The 24,589-nt window shown below is 39.7% G+C and overlaps 2 protein-coding genes across 6 annotated transcripts in view; one reads left to right on the top strand and one right to left on the bottom strand.

Moving 5' to 3' along the window:
• The window catches only part of LOC139466785 (obscurin-like protein 1), a 35,677-nt gene extending 20,505 nt beyond the window's left edge, over positions 1-15,172 (bottom strand). For 2 of the 5 annotated variants that reach the window (XM_071248470.1, XM_071248469.1), the window contains exons 1-5: positions 14,750-15,169; positions 6,352-6,449; positions 5,861-6,121; positions 1,716-1,997; positions 747-1,013 (exon numbers count right to left, since the gene is read on the bottom strand). In XM_071248470.1, coding sequence (XP_071104571.1) covers positions 747-1,013; positions 1,716-1,997; positions 5,861-6,121; positions 6,352-6,427 — 886 coding nt within the window. In that variant the 5' untranslated portion in view covers positions 6,428-6,449; positions 14,750-15,169. Of the gene's footprint in view, positions 1-746; positions 1,014-1,715; positions 1,998-5,860; positions 6,122-6,351; positions 6,450-14,749 lie in introns of all 5 variants that reach the window. The other 3 variants (XM_071248471.1, XM_071248468.1, XM_071248466.1) reach the window with 3 other exon arrangements.
• LOC139466977 (acidic leucine-rich nuclear phosphoprotein 32 family member B-like) lies at positions 12,485-19,203 on the top strand. The gene is made up of 3 exons (XM_071248689.1): positions 12,485-12,575; positions 18,668-19,018; positions 19,166-19,203. Exons 1-3 carry the CDS (start codon positions 12,485-12,487, stop codon positions 19,201-19,203), a joined length of 480 nt encoding a protein of 159 aa, XP_071104790.1.
• The last annotated feature ends 5,386 nt before the right edge of the window (positions 19,204-24,589 follow it).

The raw sequence follows: 24,589 nt of genomic DNA, 5'->3' as shown, positions 1-24,589 counted from the left end.
TAGGAGCCCGTGTACTGGGAAATTGTAAATGGAATGGTCCACCAACACAAACTGTTGAGATTCTTGAAGTTCATTTAGGTTTACTTAACAACATTCAGTATGATTAAATTTCCATGCGTTCATGCATGGAAGCATAAATAACGTCCAATGGATCCCTGTGTTCAACGGTTCGAATATGATTGAAACTTGATATTGTCATTATCATCATTACATGAAGGAAATTTAGTTTTCTGCATGAAATGGTTAAACATCTATTCAGGATCGATCGCAATAGTTATACGACGTTTAGTAAGATTGATACAAAATTTGTGTACATCTTGCTCACCAGTTTTGCATTTGCCTGTCCGATGAAATTGTGCTTTCTCAGTCATTATTAAGCATAGTACATGGTGGATTGACTGTTAATGCATGTGTGTGTATTGTCTTTCTTTGGATTTCAAGATTAACACGAGAATGAAACAATTCGTACATTGACCACTTCATGATCAAAGACATGATCAGAACATATGAGAATTTTCCCTTTGGTCACTTTTACTTATTTTGAACAATGTGAGAAAGTGAAATATAACAAATCCTGGTGGATCATTTGTAATATTGCAAGTTTAACTTCCTTCGCATGTATGGTTATTTTGATTGGACGCAAAACGACTGCTCTACACACATAAGTAGTAAACATTAATGTGTTTGGCAAATTGGTAAATGTTGCTGGTCATAGGAAATGAAATATGACACAGATCGATTCTTACCTGTTTGTACTGTCAGTGTTCCCGTTGTTGTCAGAGAGCCGACCTGATAGGTGTATTGCCCCGCATCAGAGGACTGGACGTTTGTGATGACCAAACGTTGAGTTTGTCCTACCACTGTGATCTGATACTTGGCAGAGCTGGTTAGCACCACTCCATTCCTTCTCCAAGTTCCGCTGTTGACATTTGCTTGGGAGAGTGATGTATCAAAGGTCACTGTTGTTCCCGGTGCTACATTGAAGCTCTGCAGTCCGTTAAGTATGCTCAGCGCTGTTGATGAAAAATATCACTGGTTTATATTTACAGTTGTAGTATTCGTCGAAGTATCCTTATTTGTTAATTAGGTGCAAATGTAGCTCCATCGTTTAAAGACACCATACTTTGCTATGCCTGTATCCAGTTATCTTGGGTTCGAATTCCATTCTCGAAAATTATGGTCCTTGCCGTGCAGCACTATATCTGTGCTGATGGCTCTCACCAAAACGGTAAACGTCAGATATATGCAACACTCTAGACTTTCCTGGCCCACCATGGTATCCACTAGTTTCAGAGGGACGTTACTCCCTCTGTTACATGTTACTTAGCATTGTCATCAATCATCTTAGCAGCCCATGTACTGTGGAATTGTAAATGGAATGGTCCACCAACACGAACTGTTGAGATTCTTGAAGTTCATTTAGGTTTACTTAACAACATTCAGTATGATTAAATTTCCACGCATGATCAGAACATATGAGAATTTTCCCTTTGGTCAATTTTACGTATTTTGAATAAAGTGAGAAAGTGAAACAAAACAAAGACTGATGGATCATTTGTAATATTGCATGTTTAGCTTCCTTCACATTTATGGTTATTTTGATTGAACGCAAAATGACTGCTCTACACACATAAATAGTAAACGTCAATGTGTTTGACAAATTGGTAAATGCTGCTGGTCATAGGAAATGAAATATGACATAGATCGATTCTTACCTGTTTGTACTGTCAGTGTTCCCGTTGTTGTCAGAGAGCCAACCTGATAGGTGTATTGCCCCGCATCAGAGGACTGGACGTTTGTGATGACCAAACGTTGAATTTGTCCTACCACTGTGATCTGATACTTGGCAGAGCTTGTTAGCCCCACTCCATTCCTTCTCCACGTTCCGCTGTTGACATTTGCTTGGGAGAGTGTTGTCTCAAAGGTCACTGTTGCTCCCGGTGCTTCACTGAAGCTCTGTAGTCCAGTTTGGATGGAAAGTGTAACCCCTGTATTCCCTGAAGCCGAACATTGCGTGAGTCACGTGCACGATCTCTATGCCTTTTATCATTCTTATAACCCCTTGTTGTTGACTGCTGTGTAAAAGTACAATATTTCCCATCAAATTAGATAGATAGTCGTACATGTCCCTTTTACAGGGTGTCTGTTAATATCCGATTTTACGCCCAGTGTTTCATTTCTTCTGAACAATACATGATGCCATCCATTGTTCGTTGATAACAATACGTAATCTGAACAACAAGCAACAATTACTCTGTAGGATTGATTCATACGTGTTTTCCGTCTTCGACTGACAGTGTGTAACATATGGCATAATCTACGTGAAACTCGGAATAAGGGTGATCTGTCCATCGTGGATGAATTCTGCATGCCCAAAATCGAGGCTTACGACATTGATTCAGTTGGTGATTCAGTCATTAATTCGTCGTATATCTCTAGTTAATTCACTCACTGCACTCACCTTCATATGTGTGCATGTTGTAAGCAACAAAAATATACTTTCTGCACAAATTGTGTCGGTCACAGGTGCTACTGACAGAGCAGCACATGAGTATTCTTTACGCGAAGACCACATAAGTTGCATTACTGTTTTGCCCTTACGCGTAGACATATGTTTGGGCAGATTTAGCACAGTCATTTTGTCACCTATGGCACCCTTCTATATGAGATACTGCCTACATGTCGACAATAGAAATAATAACACTGTTCTTGTACATATTTATATCTACTGATACAACCTTAAATTTAAGTTCCCTGTCCTTCCCTGATATATTCTCAATATTTTTATTTGTGCATTCATAGACTAGATATTTTGGAACCATCTTGGTAGATGATTCCCAACCTACGTCCACCTGAGAAAGACATTATCCTGCATGATGTATTAAGCACAGTTAATACATCAAAACATGTCCCATTAATTGCAAGACGTGCCTCCTATAGTTTTAATGTAAGATACGAAATAACCCACACTTGCATCTTACATTCGGCCTGGGTTATATCATACCTTCAACTTATCATACCTCCTATATTTTAAATGTAAGATACGAAATAACCCATACTTACATCTTACATTCGGCCTGGGTTATATCATACCTTCAACTTATCACACCTCCTCTATTTTAAATGTAAGATACGAAATAACCCACACTTACATCTTACATTCGGCCTGGGTTATATCATACCTTCAACTTATCATACCTCCTATATTTTAAATGTAAGATACGAAATAACCCACACTTACATCTTACATTCGGCCTGGGTTATATCATACCTTCAACTTATCATACCTCCTATATTTCAAATGTAAGATACGAAATAACCCACACTTACATCTTACATTCGGCCTGGGTTATATCATACCTTCAACTTATCATACCTCCTATATTTTAAATGTAAGATACGAAATAACCCACACTTACATCTTACATTCGGCCTGGGTTATATCATACCTTCAACTTATCATACCTCCTATATTTTAAATGTAAGATACGAAATAACCCACACTTACATCTTACATTCGGCCTGGGTTATATCATACCTTCAAATTATCATACCTCCTATATTTCAAATATAAGATACGAAATAACCCACACTTACATCTTACATTCGGCCTGGGTTATATTATACCTTCAACTTATCATACCTCCTATATTTCAAATGTAAGATACGAAATAACCCACACTTACATCTTACATTCGGCCTGGGTTATATCATACCTTCAACTTATCACACCTCCTATATTTTAAATGTAAGATACGAAATAACCCACACTTACATCTTACATTCGGCCTGGGTTATATCATACATTCAACTTATCATACCTCCTATATTTTAAATGTAAGATAGGAAATAACCCACACTTACATCTTACATTCGGCCTGGGTTATATCATACCTTCAACTTATCATACCTCCTATATTTTAAATGTAAGATACGAATTAACCCACACTTACATCTTACATTCGGCCTGGGTTATATCATACCTTCAACTTATCATACCTCCTATATTTCAAATGTAAGATACGAAATAACACACACTTACATCTTACATTCGGCCTGGGTTGTATAATACCTTCAACTTATCATACCTCCTATCTTTTTAATGTAAGATACGAAATAACCCACACTTACATCTTACATTCGGCCTGGGTTATATCATACCTTCAACTTATCATACCTCCTATATTTTAAATGTAAGATACGAAATAACCCACACTTACATCTTACATTCGGCCTGGGTTATATCATACCTTCAACTTATCATACCTCCTATATTTTAAATGTAAGATACGAAATAACACACACTTACATCTTACATTCGGCCTGGGTTATATCATACCTTCAACTTATCATACCTCCTATATTTCAAATGTAAGATACGAAATAACCCACACATACATCTTACATTCGGCCTGGGTTATATCATACCTTCAACTTATCATACCTCCTATATTTTAAACGTAAGATACGAAATAACCCACACTTACATCTTACATTCGGCCTGGGTTATATCATACCTTCAACTTATCATACCTCCTCTATTTTAAATGTAAGATACGAAATAACCCACACTTACATCTTACATTCGGCCTGGGTTATATCATACCTTCAACTTATCATACCTCCTATATTTTAAATGTAAGATACGAAATAACCCATACTTACATCTTACATTCGGCCTGGTTTATATCATACCTTCAACTTATCATACCTCCTATATTTCAAATGTAAGATACGAAATAACCCACATTTACATCTTACATTCGGCCTGGGTTATATCATACCTTCAACTTAACATACCTCCTATATTTTAAATGTAAGATACGAAATAACCCACACTTACATCTTACATTCGGCCTGGGTTATATCATACCTTCAACTTATCATACCTCCTATATTTTAAATGTAAGATACGAAATAACCCACACTTACATCTTACATTCGGCCTGGGTTATATCATACCTTCAACTTATCATACCCCTTATATTTTAAATGTAAGATACGAAATAACCCACACTTACATCTTACATTCGGCCTGGGTTATATCATACCTTCAACTTATCATACCTCCTATATTTTAAATGTAAGATACGAAATAACCCACACTTACATCTTACATTCGGCCTGGGTTATATCATACCTTCAACTTATCGTACCTCCTATATTTTAAATGTAAGATACGAAATAACCCACACTTACATCTTACATTCGGCCTGGGTTATATCATACCTTCAACTTATCATACCTTCTATATTTTAAATGTAAGATACGAAATAACCCACACTTACATCTTACATTCGGCCTGGGTTATATCATACCTTCAACTTATCATACCTCCTATATTTTAAATGTAAGATACGAAATAACCCACACTTACATCTTACATTCGGCCTGGGTTATATCATACCTTCAACTTAACATACCTCCTATATTTTAAATGTAAGATACGAAATAACACACACTTACATCTTACATTCGGCCTGGGTTATATCATACCTTCAACTTATCATACCTCCTATATTTCAAATGTAAGATACGAAATAACACACACTTACATCTTACATTCGGCCTGGGTTATATCATACCTTCAACTTATCATACCTCCTATATTTCAAATGTAAGATACGAAATAACACACACTTACATCTTACATTCGGCCTGGGTTATATCATACCTTCAAAATTATCTATGACACGTTTGTGTAACCAAAAGACTCACGCGTTTGCTCTTCAAGTCGAAAACCCGGGATCGAATCCACGGTCACATGGGCGAAACGGACACGCACTTGTATGGTTAAAGTGGAATATTGCTGCAAACGTTGTGAAACATACTCCTTTACTGAGTAAACTGTATATCTTACCGTCTACATTGAGGACAGCTGATACCTCAAAGTTATTTACACGGAATGTGTAGGTACCAGCGTCTGCCGCCACGATGCTCTGAATGACGATTTGTCTAACGTCACCCGAGATTGTTATGAATATCTTGTTGGGGACCGGGCTCAATGCGACGTTGTTTCTGTACCAGGTCCCATCTCCTGTGACTCCAGCGGCTACAATCAGCTGGAAGAAGGCAAACCCTCCAGTGTTGCTGCTGTAGTCAGCAGGATCCAACTGAAAACCTGATGAACATAGATACGTTAGTTGAGTGATATGTTCTGTATGGTAAATCCCACGTTTAAATTTCGTATCCCTAAACAATGAGTTGAAGCAGCGGCTACATCTTACATGGAGCCAATAGTTGTAATACAGAACTTGAAGGATTTATACAAAAGTCAGAATACGTCGAGTACTAAATACATGCATATCGAAAAAGACACGTGGATATTTGACCACGTTGTTGCCTAGTTACCTTGCGTTTGCTGCTGTGATGGCGTTACACAGCAGAGGACCACGCATACCAACGGTAACAACATTCCTGTGTACATCGTCAGTCGGCACCCTGAAACACTACCAACACACTAAGTTTAGATTCACTGCAACGTCATCAATTACATCCGTGTACCGTTATCGGTACACTACCAACACACTAATACCTCGCGCACATGCACAACACTTACCAACGTAAGTAATTTTACACATGTGTATAACCATACATACATGCCTATATGTAAATTTACTATGCGTTCACATGAAACCTTTAGAATCTGTAGATATTAATCAGATCATCTTGTTACGTTGACATATAAACGGTCACGTTGCAACATATACACACAGTGCAAATTTACATTTACATGTGCACCTGCTCAAGACATGATGCTAATTTGCTCCTGGTGTAAATATACACACATGAGTAAACGCGTTCAGATGACAAGTATACTCACGTATGTATTTCTACACACGTATGCACATATACAGACATATGTTTAGAGGCGCATGTGAACGGGGTTAAGTGGAGATACATTGCAATGGCATCAATTACATCCGTGTATCGTTATCGGTGACTCTACCAACACGTTAAGTGTAGATACTTTGCAAAGGCATCAATTACATCCGTGTACCGTTATCGGTGACACTACCAACACGTTAAGTGGAGATACATTGCAATGGCATCAGTTACATCCGTGTACCGTTATCGGTGACAGTACCAACACGTTAAGTGTAGATACATTGCAAAAGCATCAATTACATCCGTGTATCGTTATCGGTGACACTACCAACACGTTAAGTGTAGATATTTTTCAAAGGCACCAATTACATCCGTGTACCGTTATCGGTGACACTACCAACACGTTAAGTGCACGTTAAGTGTAGATACATTGCAAAGGCATCAATTACATCAGTGTATCGTTATCGGTGACACTGCCAACACGTTAAGTGGAGATACTTTGCAAAGGCATCAATTACATCCGTGTACCGTTATCGGTGACTCTACCAACACGTTAAGTGGAGATACATTGCAAAGGCATCAATTACATCAGTGTATCGTTATCGGTGACACTGCCAACACGTTAAGTGGAGATACTTTGCAAAGGCATCAATTACATCCGTGTACCGTTATCGGTGACTCTACCAACACGTTAAGTGGAGATACATTGCAAATGCATCAATTACATCAGTGTATCGTTATCGGTGACACTGCCAACACGTTAAGTGGAGATACTTTGCAACGGCATCCATGTACCTCGTATGGGTAACTAACACCCAAGATTACATCCAGTTAACAAGTAACTACAGTGCGCATTTCAAAGTTTTTTCTTTACAGTAACAGCTTCATCTAGATCCCCCAATGCATGACATAAATAGCATAATTTAAATAAATTATAACATTGATATATTCTGTGAAATGATTAATGTTATTAATGATGAAAATATCTATGTTTATAAACTGATGTATTTTAAGCAAATATCTGACTCTGATAAAATCCTGAACACAATATCCTGTTCATATACTGGTGTATATCAAGTAACTATCTTACTCTGACACAATCATAGACACAATACTTGGTATATATATATATTCGTGTGTGAAGTAGATATCTTACTCTGATAAAATCATGAACACAATTCTGGGTATATATATTGGATCATGATGTATAGTTCATTGTATATTACACATGACATTATTACTTGTTCATTTCATGAATGTCATGCTATGGACTTAATATCATAATCAATATCCCCGGTTCATATACTTGTTATGACATTATCGTTATTAATGGTCCCGGTTGTCTGACAGCATGATATGACATACATCTTATTAACTATACACGGTAAAATCACTTGCCCCTTCAAGTTAAGGCTATGTCGAGGCATATTATGACCAACAGATCCAGCATATATACTGGTGACTGGAGTAAATATATCGTTTTGACAAAAACATACGATGAAATTATCGTAGTCAACATTTCAGGCGTAAACACTGGCATGTTATGCAAATACCACTGAAATTATCGTTATCAACATAACCGGTGCACATATAGGTGAATTATGCAAACGTCATACGTTGAAATTGTCATAATCAATATAACTGATGCACATAAAGGTGTATTATGCAAACGTCATACGTTGGAATTGTCATAATCAATATAACTGATGCACATAAAGGTGTATTATGCAAACGCCATACGTTGAAATTGTCATAATAAATATAACTGATGCACATAAAGCTGTATTATGCAAACATCACACGATGAAATTATCATAATCAACATAACCGATGCACATACTGATAAATTGTCCTTGTCACCATAACCGGTATAAATATTTATGTACATAACAGGCGTATAATTTTTGCATGATACCACCATAATAAGATGCCATTACCATACTAGATGTTTAGGTGTACATACTAGTGTATGATCAAAACAGAAATTGCTGAGCATAAATTAATTAATCATCGTAATGTATCCGGAACGAGCAGCACCAGTGTGTGTTTACAACCAACCTTCAATGATGACGTTCCCAGTCAAATCAGCCCTGTTCAAGTACAGTGTGATGTATAAGCAACCATTGCCTAACCACACCCTAACGATTGCAATTCTTTTAATCTCAACGATTACGCCAAACTCGCCAATCATATGACTGTATACTTACATCCTGCGATTATGCAATACTGTTCATAGAAAAAAGAACTTAATGCCTCCATTCTTATTGTGAAAGAACACGGCCCTCTCATTCAAAGCCACGGTTGTCAGATATCACTCGGACCGGGGAAACCGGTCCAGAACCCACTGTGCTATATATGTGCGCATCGCCTGAGCAGTCGCCCATTCATTATAAGTTTGGGCCTTTTGTCCTTGAGAGTAATAGAATCCTGATTCCCTTTGTACAGTCTTCAACACTAGGATTAGTCTCACACCATGGGGTTTACATAAAGCATTATACTTCTCTGCGCCTCTTCCTGGTAATAATAAGCAACTAATTGAGAACCGGTACAGCAGGGGTCTAAGGTCATGGTATATTGGTTACAGAGAACTAAATGTGCATGAGGATGCATTGTAGCGTCTACGCCGTGACGCAACTCGTTATCGAAACTGGATTCTCATCGATTGCACAGGTATTCAGGAAACAGAACGTTTTCCTGCGTGATGAGTGAGTATGGTTTTACGCTGCTTTTAGCAACATTCCAGCAATATCACGGCGGGGGACACCAGAAATGGGCTTCACACATTGTACCCATGTCGGAATTCCGACGAGATGAACGCACACTTTAAGCAAAAGCTCATCAATAGTGCTGTCTATATGGGCTATTCTCATTTTGCCTACACGCCATTTTGCTTTCGCTTTAATATGCCTACAGGTTCTTTGTACTCGCTTAGGCACACCCTATGTCACGATGTCATTAAGGACAATAATTTTTAAAAAGTTTAAAACATTTCACAGTCGATGAGACTACAGAAATTGACAGTTTTATCTCACAGTAAAAAAAGATAAAGAAACTGCTTTTGATCACATTGTCAATTACAGACTGTTTTTGGATATCATTATCATAAATAAACTGTGTCGCAAATAGACTGTTAACACGGGTTCAATATTCATTACATTAAAACACCTCATTGTTCATGAAGAGAAAAGGGTAAATGACTACACCTGTACATATTGTCAATGACAGATTTTTGAGTTTATGGTTAATAAGCGGACAGTCGGATTAAAGGATTATATTCGTTGGATTAACAAGTGAGTAGGAGTTTACTAACACAACGTTTGATGCTTATCTGAAGAAAAAGATGCATTTTACTTCTCGTTTACTTCTCAATTAAGGTTCTCAAAACGAGAGATATAAAGTAAGAGCCCATCTATTAACAGAGCAGCCAAAGATAAAAATGAAATCATATCAACATACGAAAATTTAAATCTTAAGAATACAAAAACCGAAATTCTATGAATACCCAAAACTCACAATAGATGTGTGTACCCTACTCAAACATATCACAGCCGAAACCTCATTAATATATAATTATTCCTGATGTATTGATAATGTTAAAAATCCGGGTGGACGCTCTACCACTAGACCACGGAGACGGTCCTATATACCATACGATTCAGGAATGCATAATATTAGTTATTAAGGGATTTAAGGGAGCTGAGATGGAACCAGGGATCTACATCCCCCTAGAAAAACTACGAGTGTAATTAAACTGAGGTAGTCTGTGTTCAGGATTATGCTTCGAACATGGCAAAGATTCAATCACATGCCATTGTAACGATTTTTACAATTACCTGTTCATACAAGCCGTGGAATTATTAGTGACTACACCTCCATTTGACCCTGACCTTGCATACGGATAGATAAATATCCGAACAACGACGTTGAATGTCCGGTTCTTTTGTTCACGCGTTCCTGAGTTGTTAGTGAGCGAGATTGGTTACACGCCGCTAAGAGCAGTCTTTCCTTAACTTGACGGCGTGTCAGAATAACGTTGGAACACAACGTGATGCAAGCCTTAGAGAGAGAGAGAGAGGGTGAGAGAGAGAGGGGGGGGGGGAGGGAGGGAGAGAGAGAGAGTTATTCTATTAGCGTGTCACGTGTTACAAAAGAGAGCTATATACATGTTCTTTGGCATATTAAAAAGTAAGCCCCAGCCATAAGGCTTATAATTATGAGACACAATAAAACATATACATTATATTCTATATAACACATTGACAATAACATTTACGTATACATGTCTAGCTAAATGCCAAGCTAAATGAGTGCTTACGTTAAAACATCTTTAAAAGTGTACAGGCTAACAAAGGTTGAATTTCTTTACATTTTAAAAAATAAATGAAAGCGTCATCAACGCTACTATTTTCAAATAACGGATTTAAAACAATACATTCTCTAAATAAACTACTTCTAAGGTCTTCATATAAAGGACATTACATTAAAAAGCGGAATTCATCTTCGACAAACTTTTGATGAACAAATTTAAAACAGTTTTTTTTATTATTATTATTATTATTATTATTATTATTATTATTATTATTTTATTTATTTTTTATTTTATTTTTTATTTTTTTTATTTTATTTTATTTTTATAAAAGGGTTGGTGGAGTTGTAAAACGTCCTGTTTCGATAGCCAGGGGTGAAGATCAATATCTAAAATTAGCTAAAATGACCATCGATCTTATATCTAATTCGGTGAAACCCACGAGAGCTGGTATGGTGCTGACAAACGTGGAAAGATGATCAAGCGAATATTTATGTTTGACATAGTAAGTTACTTTTTGTGATATATCGAATCGACGCCCACGCAAACTATATGAATAGTGAATATGCATGTGTGCGCTGTGTGTGGTTTTCGAAGCGGTCGTAAAATATCCTTACTGACTGAAAGCAATGGATGGGTGTTCTCGCTTTCTTCTTGTTTGTTTGTTGTTTAACGTCCGACTCAGCAATATTACAGCTATATGACGGCTGGTGTAAATAATCGAGTTTGGACCAGCCAATCCAGCATCGTTCCACGCAGTTGAGACACGACGACATGTATCGACCAAGTCAGCGAGCCTGACCACCTGATCACGTTAGTCGTCTCTTACGACAAGCATGGGTTGCTGAAGACCTATTCTAACCTGGATCTTTACGGGTCTTTTCTTCTTGCTCGAGATACAAGAGCGACCACACACACATGGTTTATGTTTCATAAATAATTCCATACACATTGCTGAAATCGCAGTGTCATTGAAGGTAGAAAGTGTCTTGTTCATAATATATACCATGTGTAAATAAACTGTTTGTGTAAACATTACCCTGACTGTCCGCGAGGGAAATAAAACACACCTCTTATCTCACTGTTGACTCAGCAGGATATACACACTCAGATCCATATAACCACAACCACTCCTAATGCAGGGGGCATGCATTTACGCATAGCACTTGTAATATTAAATGGTTCAGTCCCGTTTCAGTAGTGTGTGGGTTTTTTTAACGCCACACTCCACAATACTCAAGCTATATGACAGCGGTCTATAAATAATCCAGTGGTTGATATTGTGAGCAGCGATCCACGCCGTCGGGGTACGATGACACACAGTCAGCCAAGTCACAGAGCCTGATCACCATGGTCACATCTCCCGAGCATCAGAGGCTGCTGGGAATCAAGTTTCACCCGGACTCCAAATGGTGTCAGGGGTTGACGCGAGTGCCCTGCGGTAGTATCACCACGTGTCTCTAAATGGTCCAGGCTAACATCCACAACTCCAACATAATTTTGCAATTTTTATCCCACAAAAAATATGTTGTTTTATGTCACAATAATAACATAAAAAAACTCGAGTGAATTGACGGTTGAATCAACAACATCAAAAAAAGGAAACATAAATATCATCACAATCAATCTAATAGGAATCAACTGATTACAGCTTGCCTCAGACAAAGATATCCCCATACTAAAATCATGCATCACCTGACATGATATATTCCAGCTATATGACGGCGGTCAGTAAATATTCGAGTCTAGACCAAACAATCCAGTGATTAATGTCGTGAGCATCGATCCACCCAAATATACCAACGATAACATGCATCCAAGTCAGCGAGCCTGACCAACCGATCCCGTTAGTCGCCTCTTACGACAGGCATAGCCGCATTTACGACAAGCACAGTCGCCTTTTACGGCAAGCATGGGTTGCTGAAGGCCTTTTCTAACCTGGATCTTCACGGGGCGTTTATTAATTGTATACATGGTACATTCCTTCATAATTCCTATGATGTGATATTCTATTGTGCTTTCATCTATTGCTTTAATGCTTACTTAAGCAAAAACTTACTTTTTTAATACATACGTCATGATTACGTAAGTGACTGGTAGGACATGCTTGCCCTTTTTGCGAACAAATGGTGTCATCACCCATTTTCAGTCATCCATTATATACAGTAAACTACGTTTATAACGAACACACTTATAACGAACTGGCGGATATAACGAACTGGCGGATATAACGAACTGGCGGATATAACGAACTGGTTTTAGGTCCCTACCATATGCCGTCTGTATGCTGTATATATCCTTATAACGAACTACTGTTATAACGAACTAAAATGTGTGGCCGCTTTGAGTTCGCTATAACCGTAGTTTACTTTATTTTGTTCTTTACACCCAATTAAATCTGTTTTGGTGAGTAATCGAGACTGTTATTTTCTGGCTATGACGTTTTATATTGATACAATGTTTCCTACTTACGGGATCGGGTGGTCAGGCTCGCTGACTTGGTATGCATGTCATCGTATCCCAATTGCGTATATCGATGCTCACGACATCAATCACAAGATTGTCTGGTCCAGACTCGATTATTTACAGACCGCCGTCATATAGCTGGAATATTGCTGAGTGCAGCGTTACACAACAAACGACTGGATCTGCAGCCATGATGAGAGAACTGTCTATGCGGTGCATTGAAGCATGAACTACCAGTGCAGGAAGAAGTCATGGACTATCAATCTTTTTCATACAGATCGATCATGAAGCTGATCAGTATCTGATCATAGACAGAAATAAACAGAGTCGATCGACACGTTGCATACTCGGTAAAGAGCCTAAAGAGTGTGCCTTTGTGAACACATGACAACAAGCAGTGTCTTAAACTATGACATTGTCGGAGTCGAAAAGGTTGTCACTAAATTACGCAATATAATTATTACCGGTCAAGAAAATATATGAAGTAGCTACAATTTAGACCGACGCAGTAATATCTTTATGTTATCAATATATTAATCCTTATTAGCTATATATTATCTGCACCAACGTATCTTTATATTTATATGTTACCATCCGATGCAAGTAACGCTTGTGGATGTTAAACGCCAATGTTTGAAGTATGTTAAGTCCATACAATTTGTACATTATCATAAATTTCATATACGATAAATGTAAATACAATCACAGTAACTGCCCTGAGGTATTGTGAACTACTCAGAACATAAAACAGACGCTTTGTTAATGGAGACTATTCAAAGATGATCCGCCATCGATAGGGGTCAGTGAGGTACAAGATCTCATACACTATTAATTGCAAAGCTTAAACCGCCCGTAATTACTAAAATAAACGTTACCCACGAACAGATAACATACCGATAACTATACACACATCTGTAACTTTCCCTACTTTTACGGCAACCGTGAGTATATAAAATGGTGTATCTAATATATCGTCCTTCCATGTAGTATTTAACACATAACAGAGCCATTCACTTCTGTAAAACAAAACAAATATCTTCAAATATAATTCAACTAACAAACACATTGTCATACGAACAATGTCTGCAATGTCAAATGACAATTCAATGATAGACAGATACACATCTGAAACATAAATTTTCAACTTACCCTTCGAAATTGATGGAGTCGATAGTCCTGTCCTATCCTGCTAAACCTACACCACACCCACACTACACAACCCTCAAGGCATCCACCCGTCGACACAGAAACAAGCCGAGCTCAACAGGTTGTCCGGGTATATGGTACGTGTGCCCCCAGTCGTCACAGCCTCGTGGACGCGCGATTGCCTTACAAATGCGCCAATGTCGTCCCGGGGAGAGAGGAGCGTTCTTCAGACCGGCCTGTTCTTAATTCGCCTTGCTTTAAATAAACAGTTCGGTCTAATGGCATTTGGCTTGTAGGCACAGCTGAAGAATTAAGGTGTTTAGTTACTAAAGCTGATCTATTACAGTATTCAGGATTCACACTCGAATGGGTTTTATGAAACAAATTCAAAGGTTACAAATTTAGACTAGCAAAATGTTAAAAATCCGGGCGTGACACAGGAGTATGTGGACAAGTTTGACGAGTCAAAATGTTTCATCTTGCGTGGTTTGAACTGGTTAGTCAATATCAAAATTATACTTTAGACATGTTGTTCATTGTCATATTGAATTGCCTGATATACCGTGGGTTAAAGAAACGCAGATCTTGTGATAACTGGTTTGACGGGTTCTGACAGCGTGGCAGCCATTGTGGAGACATACAACGCACATCACTGCTAGAGAACCCTTGTATACAAACCAGTTTATTACAATAGAACTATTTTAGAACTGCCGAGTATGAGAGGCCGAGTTAGTAATGTCACGGAACGAGCCCCGCTGTTTTAAATATACGAGTTATTCGTACTGTGTTTATTAGGCATATTTGATAAAGATCCATAACATTTTATAATATCAAATATAAAACGACCAAACGAACATCGATGTACGAATATTAAGTCTCCACATAAAAGTTATTAGTCAAGTAAGGAATGAATAAGTAGACAGACATATTCTTTTAAGTTGTTTTATATTTCAGTCATTGGTTTGCTTGTCCATTTTTGATTATTTACAAGCCGCCGTTGGTTATAACGACTGCGGCGTAAAAAACTTTTATTTCACTCACTCCTCCAAACATCAACCCCAATTGCACACATGGTAGAATCCTTCGTATTTACTATGTAATGATATACTATTGTGCTTTCGTCTATTATTTTTAATTCTTACTTTTTTATTCAGATTATGTGGGCGGCTGGCACAAGGGTGTGTGGGGCGATGTGGGTGTGGGGTGTGTGGTTGGGGGGTGGGGGTGGTGGTGCTGGTGTGGTTCTTGGGGCAGGACATACTTACCCTTTTTCCGAATACCTGGTATCATCACTTACCAGTTAAACAGTGACGGTTATCACTTATATGTTGACATTAAACTTAACAGCTTACGAACACAAATATTTCATACATATATATGTACATAGATATTGAACGTAAATATCCCCCTCGTGTGTTTTCTATTTACCTAAATTATTGTTGTCTTAAGCTATCCTTCTTGTTAATTCTTTTTTATATTATTAAATATGCTTAAATAGTTCCATTCAAGTCAAGCACTCAATACAATCACCCCTAATTAACCTGAAAGTGTTCATTCATATACGAAGTTATCGTGCATTTGTGCTTGAAGTCTATTCCGGGTGGTACAAGTCTTTAAGCCCAACACATGATTAATTAAGTATGTTATGTATACAGCTGGGCATTCGTCCTTGGATGGCAAAGGTCATCCGCCATGCATCACTACACCACACGAAATTACTACCAAAGTAATGCAGGGTTATACAGAACACCCCGACTCAACGCCAACCGGTTTGTCCAGATGGGCGTGTGTTCTCTGTGTAGTCAAAAATATAGAGTATCAACGCAGCCCTAAAAACACATTACTAACATGTGGGTGCTCCTTCAAGTCATATATTTTGTTATTGAAAGTTAAGCCTAACTTGCTATATTTGATCTGAACGCAGGAGTTTGCCCTGAATGCAAATAGTAGAAGCAAGTATTACACTCGACAAATAATAGTGATTCTTCTATTTAACACCTGTTATGTAACATACATCGACTGATCCGCACCTATTCTTTTCCATAACCCCAGGCGCCCTGGCGTACAGATTGTATAGACGTGAATGCTTATCTAATGTCCTTTGTACTCTAACGACTGAGCCAGTATCCCCGAAGGGGTACATGTAAAGGCAGCTCACGTAATGTATTTATACCCCCTAAGGTCATCTGGTACCAGTTTGACAAGTTTCAAAATGTTCGCCTCATTTCAATTAGTCATACAGTTTTAAGATTATTTAATGTCATCTTTTGGCCTTATTACAATTTCTATCGACAACGGACGATCTATGATAAAACAGGAACCTGTGACAGTATGGTAGTGACATTGTGTATTGTATTTCATGCTAAACATTTTATTATATAATTACGTCGCTCACAATCCCGTAAGGGATGGCTCAGTTATGTATCGTTGTATGTGTTGTTTTTATCTGTACCGGGGGTGTGACGAAAATAAAATATTCTGTCTTTCTGTTTATGACATGTTCATTGCTACTAATACTCCAGTATTGCTGATAACTATCTGAATGTCTCTCAAGGTTTCCATATATTATATCCTTTCAGTATCATAGGTTGATGTAGGGTTCAGCATTCTTGGGGCAATCATGCGTTTCAGAGCTAGGCAGGCATACCCCTGGTTAATAGAATCTTATAGAAGACAGAGGCATCTTGCTATCTGAAGGCCTTGCTATCATATATCGCTTTGGTATTAGCTTTTCAAAACTTGTAGAGCGTAACGATATTTTCGAGTAAGTTGTTAAGTGGACAGATATATTGATGAGGTTCGTACTCACACTCTGCTATACCTCTAGGGGGCTGCTTTCATGGACAAAAGCATTCCATTTGTGACTGCTTTAAGTTTGGAAACAGCATGGTATATGGTAAAGCAAGGCTGTTCCTTGAATTATAATTCATCAACTTGTGGGGGAGCAAAAGATCAAACATCAGGACAAAAAGATGTCGCCGAGACAGGCAGCTTGGTTTCTTCGGTAACATAAGACGTCATCTACTTTTTAAGGTCGTCGTTGAAGGGTAGTACAAAACATGCGCATATATTAAAAATAATTTTTTTGAACAAATAGCGCCCGAAATATTAAACTTTATATTTGTTTTCTGACTTGCCTTTGCATGTGTTTGTGACGGGTGCCACCGGTGGGGCAGGATACGCTCACCTTTTCGCGAACACCTGGTACTATCACGATTTGATAGTGATTTATAAACACATACTCATGATACGGTCGGAGTCGTACAAACGACTCTGCTGTTGGAATCAAATAGCGATGATACCAGGTGTTTGTGAAAAGATCATTGGACTTGACCGCCTCCGTGGTCTAGTGGTAGAGCGGCCGCCCGGAGAGCGGAAGGTCCGGGGTTCAATCCCCGGCCGCGTCATACGAAAAGACGTTAAAAGATGGTACTTGTTGTTACCCTATCTGGCGCGCGGCATTATGGGGCTAAAACAAGGACTGATCGGCTCGGAGTCAGTATACTGTGTCTGAGTGTGGTATTCATGTTAAACTGCGGCATGGTATCTCAGTGGGCTAGCACTATAAATCGGCATCAGTCCGGACTAGTACAAGCAGCCACACATACACACGCATGCATGCACGTCGCTATATAAGTGCAATAATCATGGACGCAACGTTAAACCCAATTTCCCCTCACCTCACCTACAAGCTGGACTCAAGGCCAAACTATTTGGTACTTTGACCAGGTACATGTTAAGTTTATTCTTGAGTAAAGCAAGAATAAGCATTAGATGTTATTTTCGTAAACCTTATGTTTCGGGATTCGATTTGTTATCAGTGACACGGTTTACCATCAGTTAAACATGTCCTCTGTTGTTAACAACTGTAGTCCATCGTACGTCTGTAAGTTGTTCTTTTGAACGATTGATAATGAGAAGAGGAAGAAGAAGAAGAAGAGGAGGAGGAGGAGGAAGAGGTAGAAGAAGAGGAGGAGGAGGAAGAGGTAGAAGAAGAGGACGACGAGGAGGAAGAGGTAGAAGAAGAGGACGAGGAGGAAGAGGTAGAAGCAGAGGACGAGGAGGAAGAGGTAGAAGAAGAGGTAGAGGAGGAGGAAGATGTAGAAGAAGAGGACGAGGAGGAAGAGGTAGAGGAAGAGGAAGAGGAGGAAGAAGAGGACGAGGAGGAAGAGGTAGAAGAAGAGGACGAGGAGGAAGAGGTAGAAGAAGAGGACGTGGAGGAAGAGGTAGAAGAAGAGGAAGAGGAGGAAGAAGAAGACGAAGAAGAAGGAGGTGCGATTTAAATAAGGACAGAGATTTGATGTCTTTCGTGTATTCTGGAGTTTCAGTCCACGTTCTGATAGCCGTCACTTGAGAAACTTTGTATGACTTCAGTGTCAACTGAATATCTAACAGTTTTTTGTTGTTGCTGGTTCTCAGGCATCTCTTGGGCTGATGCTGGGCCAGAGGCTGCATGATAAGGATCTCAGTCTATATAACCAACATGGGGTTTCTTCTACAGAACAATTGTTCCTCATACCGGCCGTAAGGAGACACTACTGGGGGTAGCCGAGTGCCACAATCGCAACTCAGCTTGCCGTTACACGGTCCAGTGGTACATGCACATAGCTTCATGTGCCATTGTGCATATTTGCCATACTTCGATCGTCGGGGTTTTGACTTCATGATTCGCCCCAGTAGTCATCTTTGGTGCAAGCATCATTCCCGTGCTCGGTTTCACCAGAGGCCATATATCTATTATCTGGTCTCTGGTTTCACACAATGCACGCCCTTCTTCGCGTGTTAGGCAATGTGACAACCGGGACATTGTGGAACCTGTCCCCATGTTTTAATTCGCTGCTGTGATAATGTCGTGCAATACTGTTATGTATAATTATTCTTGTGTGCACACTAATCCAGTGACCGGGGTAATAATAGCATTTTGAGCATGCCCCTGATTGGTGTGGAAATATGAGAAAAAATATGACCTATTATTTTTTTTTTTTAATGTCTTACACTACTGTTATAATGTCGTGCCCCCCCCCCCCCCCCGTGAAAATCCGGATTAGAATTGGTTTTCAACAAGCCATGCTTGTCGTTGGAGACAACTTACGGAATCGCTTACTTGGTTGATGCATGTCATCATATCCCTTTTGCGTGGATAGATCCTGATGATGTCAATCACTGGATTGCCTGGTCCAGACTCGACTATTCACAGACCGCCGTCATTATAACTGTAATAATGCTGAGTGCAGCGTTAAACAACAAAATAACAACAACAATAGTCCGAATTGAAGTAACGCCGTCAGGGGCGCTTAGATGCTTGCAGATGATCGTTAGGGAAAAATATACTCTGCAAAATAAATAAACGCAAAAGTAGTAAAATCGTAAATACTTCACAGAGTGTTATCAACATCCATGCAAAATTAATACAAAAAATGAATTGGTCATTTCTGCATGGATTTGAATTTTTTTTTGTGGAAAGATTGAGGTATTGCAGAAATTTGGTGAAAAGATGGAAAAATCGCACAAACACAACCACGCGAGAACCTGGCGCCGAAACACACCAACATGACATGCACATGCAGCACCACTTGTTCGGCTATAACACGTTGGGTTTCCATTTACATGCCATCACAACCTTACAACAAGTGAACAGCGAAACCATGACACTAGTGTCAGAAGCCCAACGCAAGAACGCCATCGGCCGACTGCAAACTGGAGAATCATCTCAAGTTGCAGCCAGATTTTTCCACGTAGCACCAAGCACCATTACACGACTGTGGAAACCTTTTATCAGATCGAGGGACAACACGTGACCTTCCCAGATCCGGTCGTTCACGTATCATAATAGAACAGACGACGGATGCATACGGCTACGTATACGTCAACTAGCGTAAAAAGACCTCTACAACTACAGCAGTACCGAGGATGTGGAGGGTAGAAGCTCAGACAGTGAGGAACCGTTTACGTGCTGAAGCTATTAACGCTAGATGACATGTTCGAGGTGTCATTTTGGCGGACCTGCATCGTCGGCTGCGACGTTAATGGTGTCAAGGTCACAGAGTATGGCCACAACTGCAATGGAGACAAGTTTGGTTTAGCGATGGGTAACCTAATGCTAGATATAATGAAATATTTTTTTTATATATTAATGTCCAAAAGAAAACATAGAAACTAATATAACATGTTTTCATCAACGGCAGCGACGGTACTGGGACACAGGGTCAGTCGACAGGCACTGTATGGGTGATTAAGAGAACGTGGTATAAAAGCACGTCGACCCCCGCGCGGAGTGACGTTAACACGTCAACACACAAGTAACAGGTTAAAGTGGGCCAGATGAGGTCGACGTGGCCAAGTGACGTGTCATGTTCTCAGATATGAGAGTAGATATTTCTTGTTCACAAATAAAGGTCGGCAGTGTGTGTACAGACGAGAAAATGAACGTGCAGCGTCAAATTGTGTTGAACTAGTTCAACGTTTTGGAGTGAGTGAGTTGGGTTAAACGCCGCTTTTAACATTATTCCAGTTATGTCACGGCGTTCAACCATTTGGAGGCGGTAGCGTCATGGTATTGGGAGGTCTGTGCGGTGATGTCAAAACGAGGCTAGTTATTATTCAGAAGGACGTAAATGCGCAGTGGTATGGGGGTGAAATGTGAAGAGCCGATGTGTAACCATTCATTCATTGTCTTCCAGCAAATCAATGCGAGACCGCATACGGCAAGACACACACACACAACTCTCTGAGCAACGCGAACATTCACGTTTTACCCTAGCCCGCATGTTCTCCTGATCGAACCCAATCGAACATTGATGGGATCACCTTGACCAACAGACCAGCGGCACCAGTCAACCGCCGGGAACTGGAATAATGAGGATTTACAACGAAACATTTTCAAGAGAGTAAACGAACGGCAAGAAGCTATATTAACTCCATAAATGACCATCTGTGATTATTTTGCCTTGTCAACGAGGAACTAACGTAAAAAGGATGTCAACAGTTTGTGTATGTGCTAGACAATTCTGATAAAGGGAGACAATTTGAGGGGAGATAACTCTTCCGTCAAACTGTTATGTTCACTACAATGGAATTATCACTTTTCTAAAATTCAGAAATCTCAGTCTTTCACATTGGAGATAATAAAATGGACATCATGTTGAAATGCTGGGAAATAATGCTGTCAGTTACCCTGGTTACACACACGCTTCATATCGTACTCAGACTGACACACCGACATAGGATGATGTTTGAAAGGCATGGCGTTCAGTGACTCGTTTTTCACGCATTTCATTGTCAAGTGTGTGCGCTCACAGGCAGAAAGCTGTATGTGTGCAGCAAGGCGGGGTGTGCAAGGAGGCCATGTAGGTGTTCTAAGTGTTTGTGCAGCCTTTCAGAACGAAGTTTGCTCCGCGTTACCTGCGTGCTGGTTTTATTATTGCAACCTACAGGGCGTGAGGGCACGTCCCTACCTTCTGTGGACGTTTCCGAGACGTGTCAATGAACAATATGCTGAGTTGAGATCTGGCGAGAGGTGTGGCGAGGCGAGGCGAGGCGTAAGTGAGAGGAAATGGGGTGTAAAGTCGTTTTCAAAATTATTGCACTTATACAGTGTCGTGCATGCACGCGCGCGTGTTTATATAGGTGCGTACCTGTCTGTTCTTGTCCTGTTGGTTTATTAGTATTAGTTCACTGAGATACCATGCCGCAGTTTAACATGAATACCCCACTCAGACACAGTATACTGACTCCGAGCCGAGCAGTCCTTGTTTTAGCCCATAATGCCGGGCACTATTCAGGGTAACAACAAGCACCATCTTTTAACGTCTTTTGGTATGACGAGGCGGCCATCGAACCACCGACCTTCCGCTCTCCTGGCAGATGCACCAGAAGACGGTCAGATCAGGCGAGATAGGTGTACGCGGTTAGCCACATCAGATAACATGTAGGGATAAGGGAGGTAGTTCAATGGTAACTATACACGTCGCTGCATTTTAGCAATTGACTTGCCATGATAGTGAGAAAGTTATGAGAGGTAGCCGAGCTGCTCCGACTGCATTGAGAATGCAACGCGTGAGCTTGAATAGTTCTTATTGTCAAAGGGAGATAAACATGCCACACATTTTCACGGACACTGATGGTTCTTTGGTACCCATAAATTGGTAGGATGGACACTCATGACAGTCCAGATTCGCTCAGCGGAGGTAGCGTATGTAGCTAGTTGGATGCGAGGAGGGTGTGATACAGCAGCTGTCAGTGCATTGGTGAGATGACGACAGTACAAAGCTCATCCAGTGAGAGGAACGCTGTTAATAAGGGAGACAACTTTTGACATACTAATGCTCTAAGCGTCACTAGCCATCTGAGTGTAGTCCTTAAAAAGTGTTGATGTTGAAATGATTTCTTTACTCTTTAGCGTCGCACAGGCGGATTTAAAGGAACCTGTCAATAATAACGGCAGTTACGACTTTTCACCTGTTACAATGAAGAGGAGCACGGTGGCACAGTTTACTAGGACACAGCAGTGTCATGTTGGTTCGAGTCCCGGATTAGCCCTACAATTTTGGTTTATCGGCACCCGTGCTCAGCGGTATGGTGTTAACGTCATCGTTCATCGAGATAATTAAAATAATGTTACTCACTCACTCACTCACTCACACCGTGGTTATTGCAGTCTACTTCTCATCAATATTAAGGTCAACTCGTACGTCTAACATGGGTATTGTAGACAGTCCAACTCTCATCAGTATTACAGTCAACTCGTACGTCTAACATGGGTATTGTTAACAGTCCAACACTCATCACTATTACAGTCAACTCGTACGTCTAACATGGGTATTGTTGACAGTCTACCTCTCATCAATAGTAAGGTCAACTCGTACGTCTAACATGGGTATTGTAGACAGCCCAACTCTCACCAGTATTACAGCCAACTCGTACGTCTAACATTGATATTGTAGACAGTCCAACTCTCATCAAAATTGCTGTCAACTCGTACGTCTAACATGGGTATTGTAGTCATTCCAACTCTCATCAGTATTACAGCCAACTCGTACGTCTAAAATGGGTATTGTAGACATTCCAACTCTCATCAGTATTACAGCCAACTCGTACGTCTAACATGGGTATTGTACGAGTAACATGTTCACAGAGCCCGTCCGTCATTAGATTTGATCAAAATGAGAACATACACGTATCCAGATACATTTTATTCAAATAAATTAACTGTTCAATAATAATGCAATGCAGATTAAGATTAGAATGGTGAAGAAGAACATGACCTGTTGGGCAATAGCATACATTACATTTCTATCGCCATGTGACGACCGTCCTCAGTGCACTTCTATAACATACATACATATACGAACGATATTGACATTTTACCATGGGTAACACAATTCATACAATGTTCTAATGCTCGAAACTAAGATCCGGGTTAGAATAGGTCTTCAGCAACCCATGCTTGTCGTAAGAGGCAACTAACGGGATCGGGTGGTCAGGCCCCGGGACTTGATTCATGCCTGCCATCGTATCTCAGTTCCGTAGATAGATGCTCATGATAGATTCTCTGGTCCGGACTCGGTTCTTTCCAGACTGCTTTCTTATGGCTGGAATATTGTTGACTGCAGTGATAAATAGCACATAAATCGCTCTAATTCATAATTATGTTAAAATACATTTGATTGTATGTAGGGTTTCGTGTATTAAACATACATTGCTGACGTGCCCTGTAAATCAACTTTGAATCGTACCGTTATTTTGTTATTTGGTATATTGAAATTACAAATGGGCGTGTCCTGCGGGCCTGACGACCGGGGTGGGGTTCAGGTACATTGAACATCATCCATCAAACTCCAAAGG

Source organism: Haliotis cracherodii, unplaced genomic scaffold (assembly GCF_022045235.1).
Source record: "Haliotis cracherodii isolate W230 unplaced genomic scaffold, xgHalCrac1.p SCAF_19, whole genome shotgun sequence".
Taxonomy (NCBI): domain Eukaryota; kingdom Metazoa; phylum Mollusca; class Gastropoda; order Lepetellida; family Haliotidae; genus Haliotis; species Haliotis cracherodii.
Note: the sequence above shows the minus strand (reverse complement) of the source record. Positions and strands in the feature narration are given on the sequence as shown.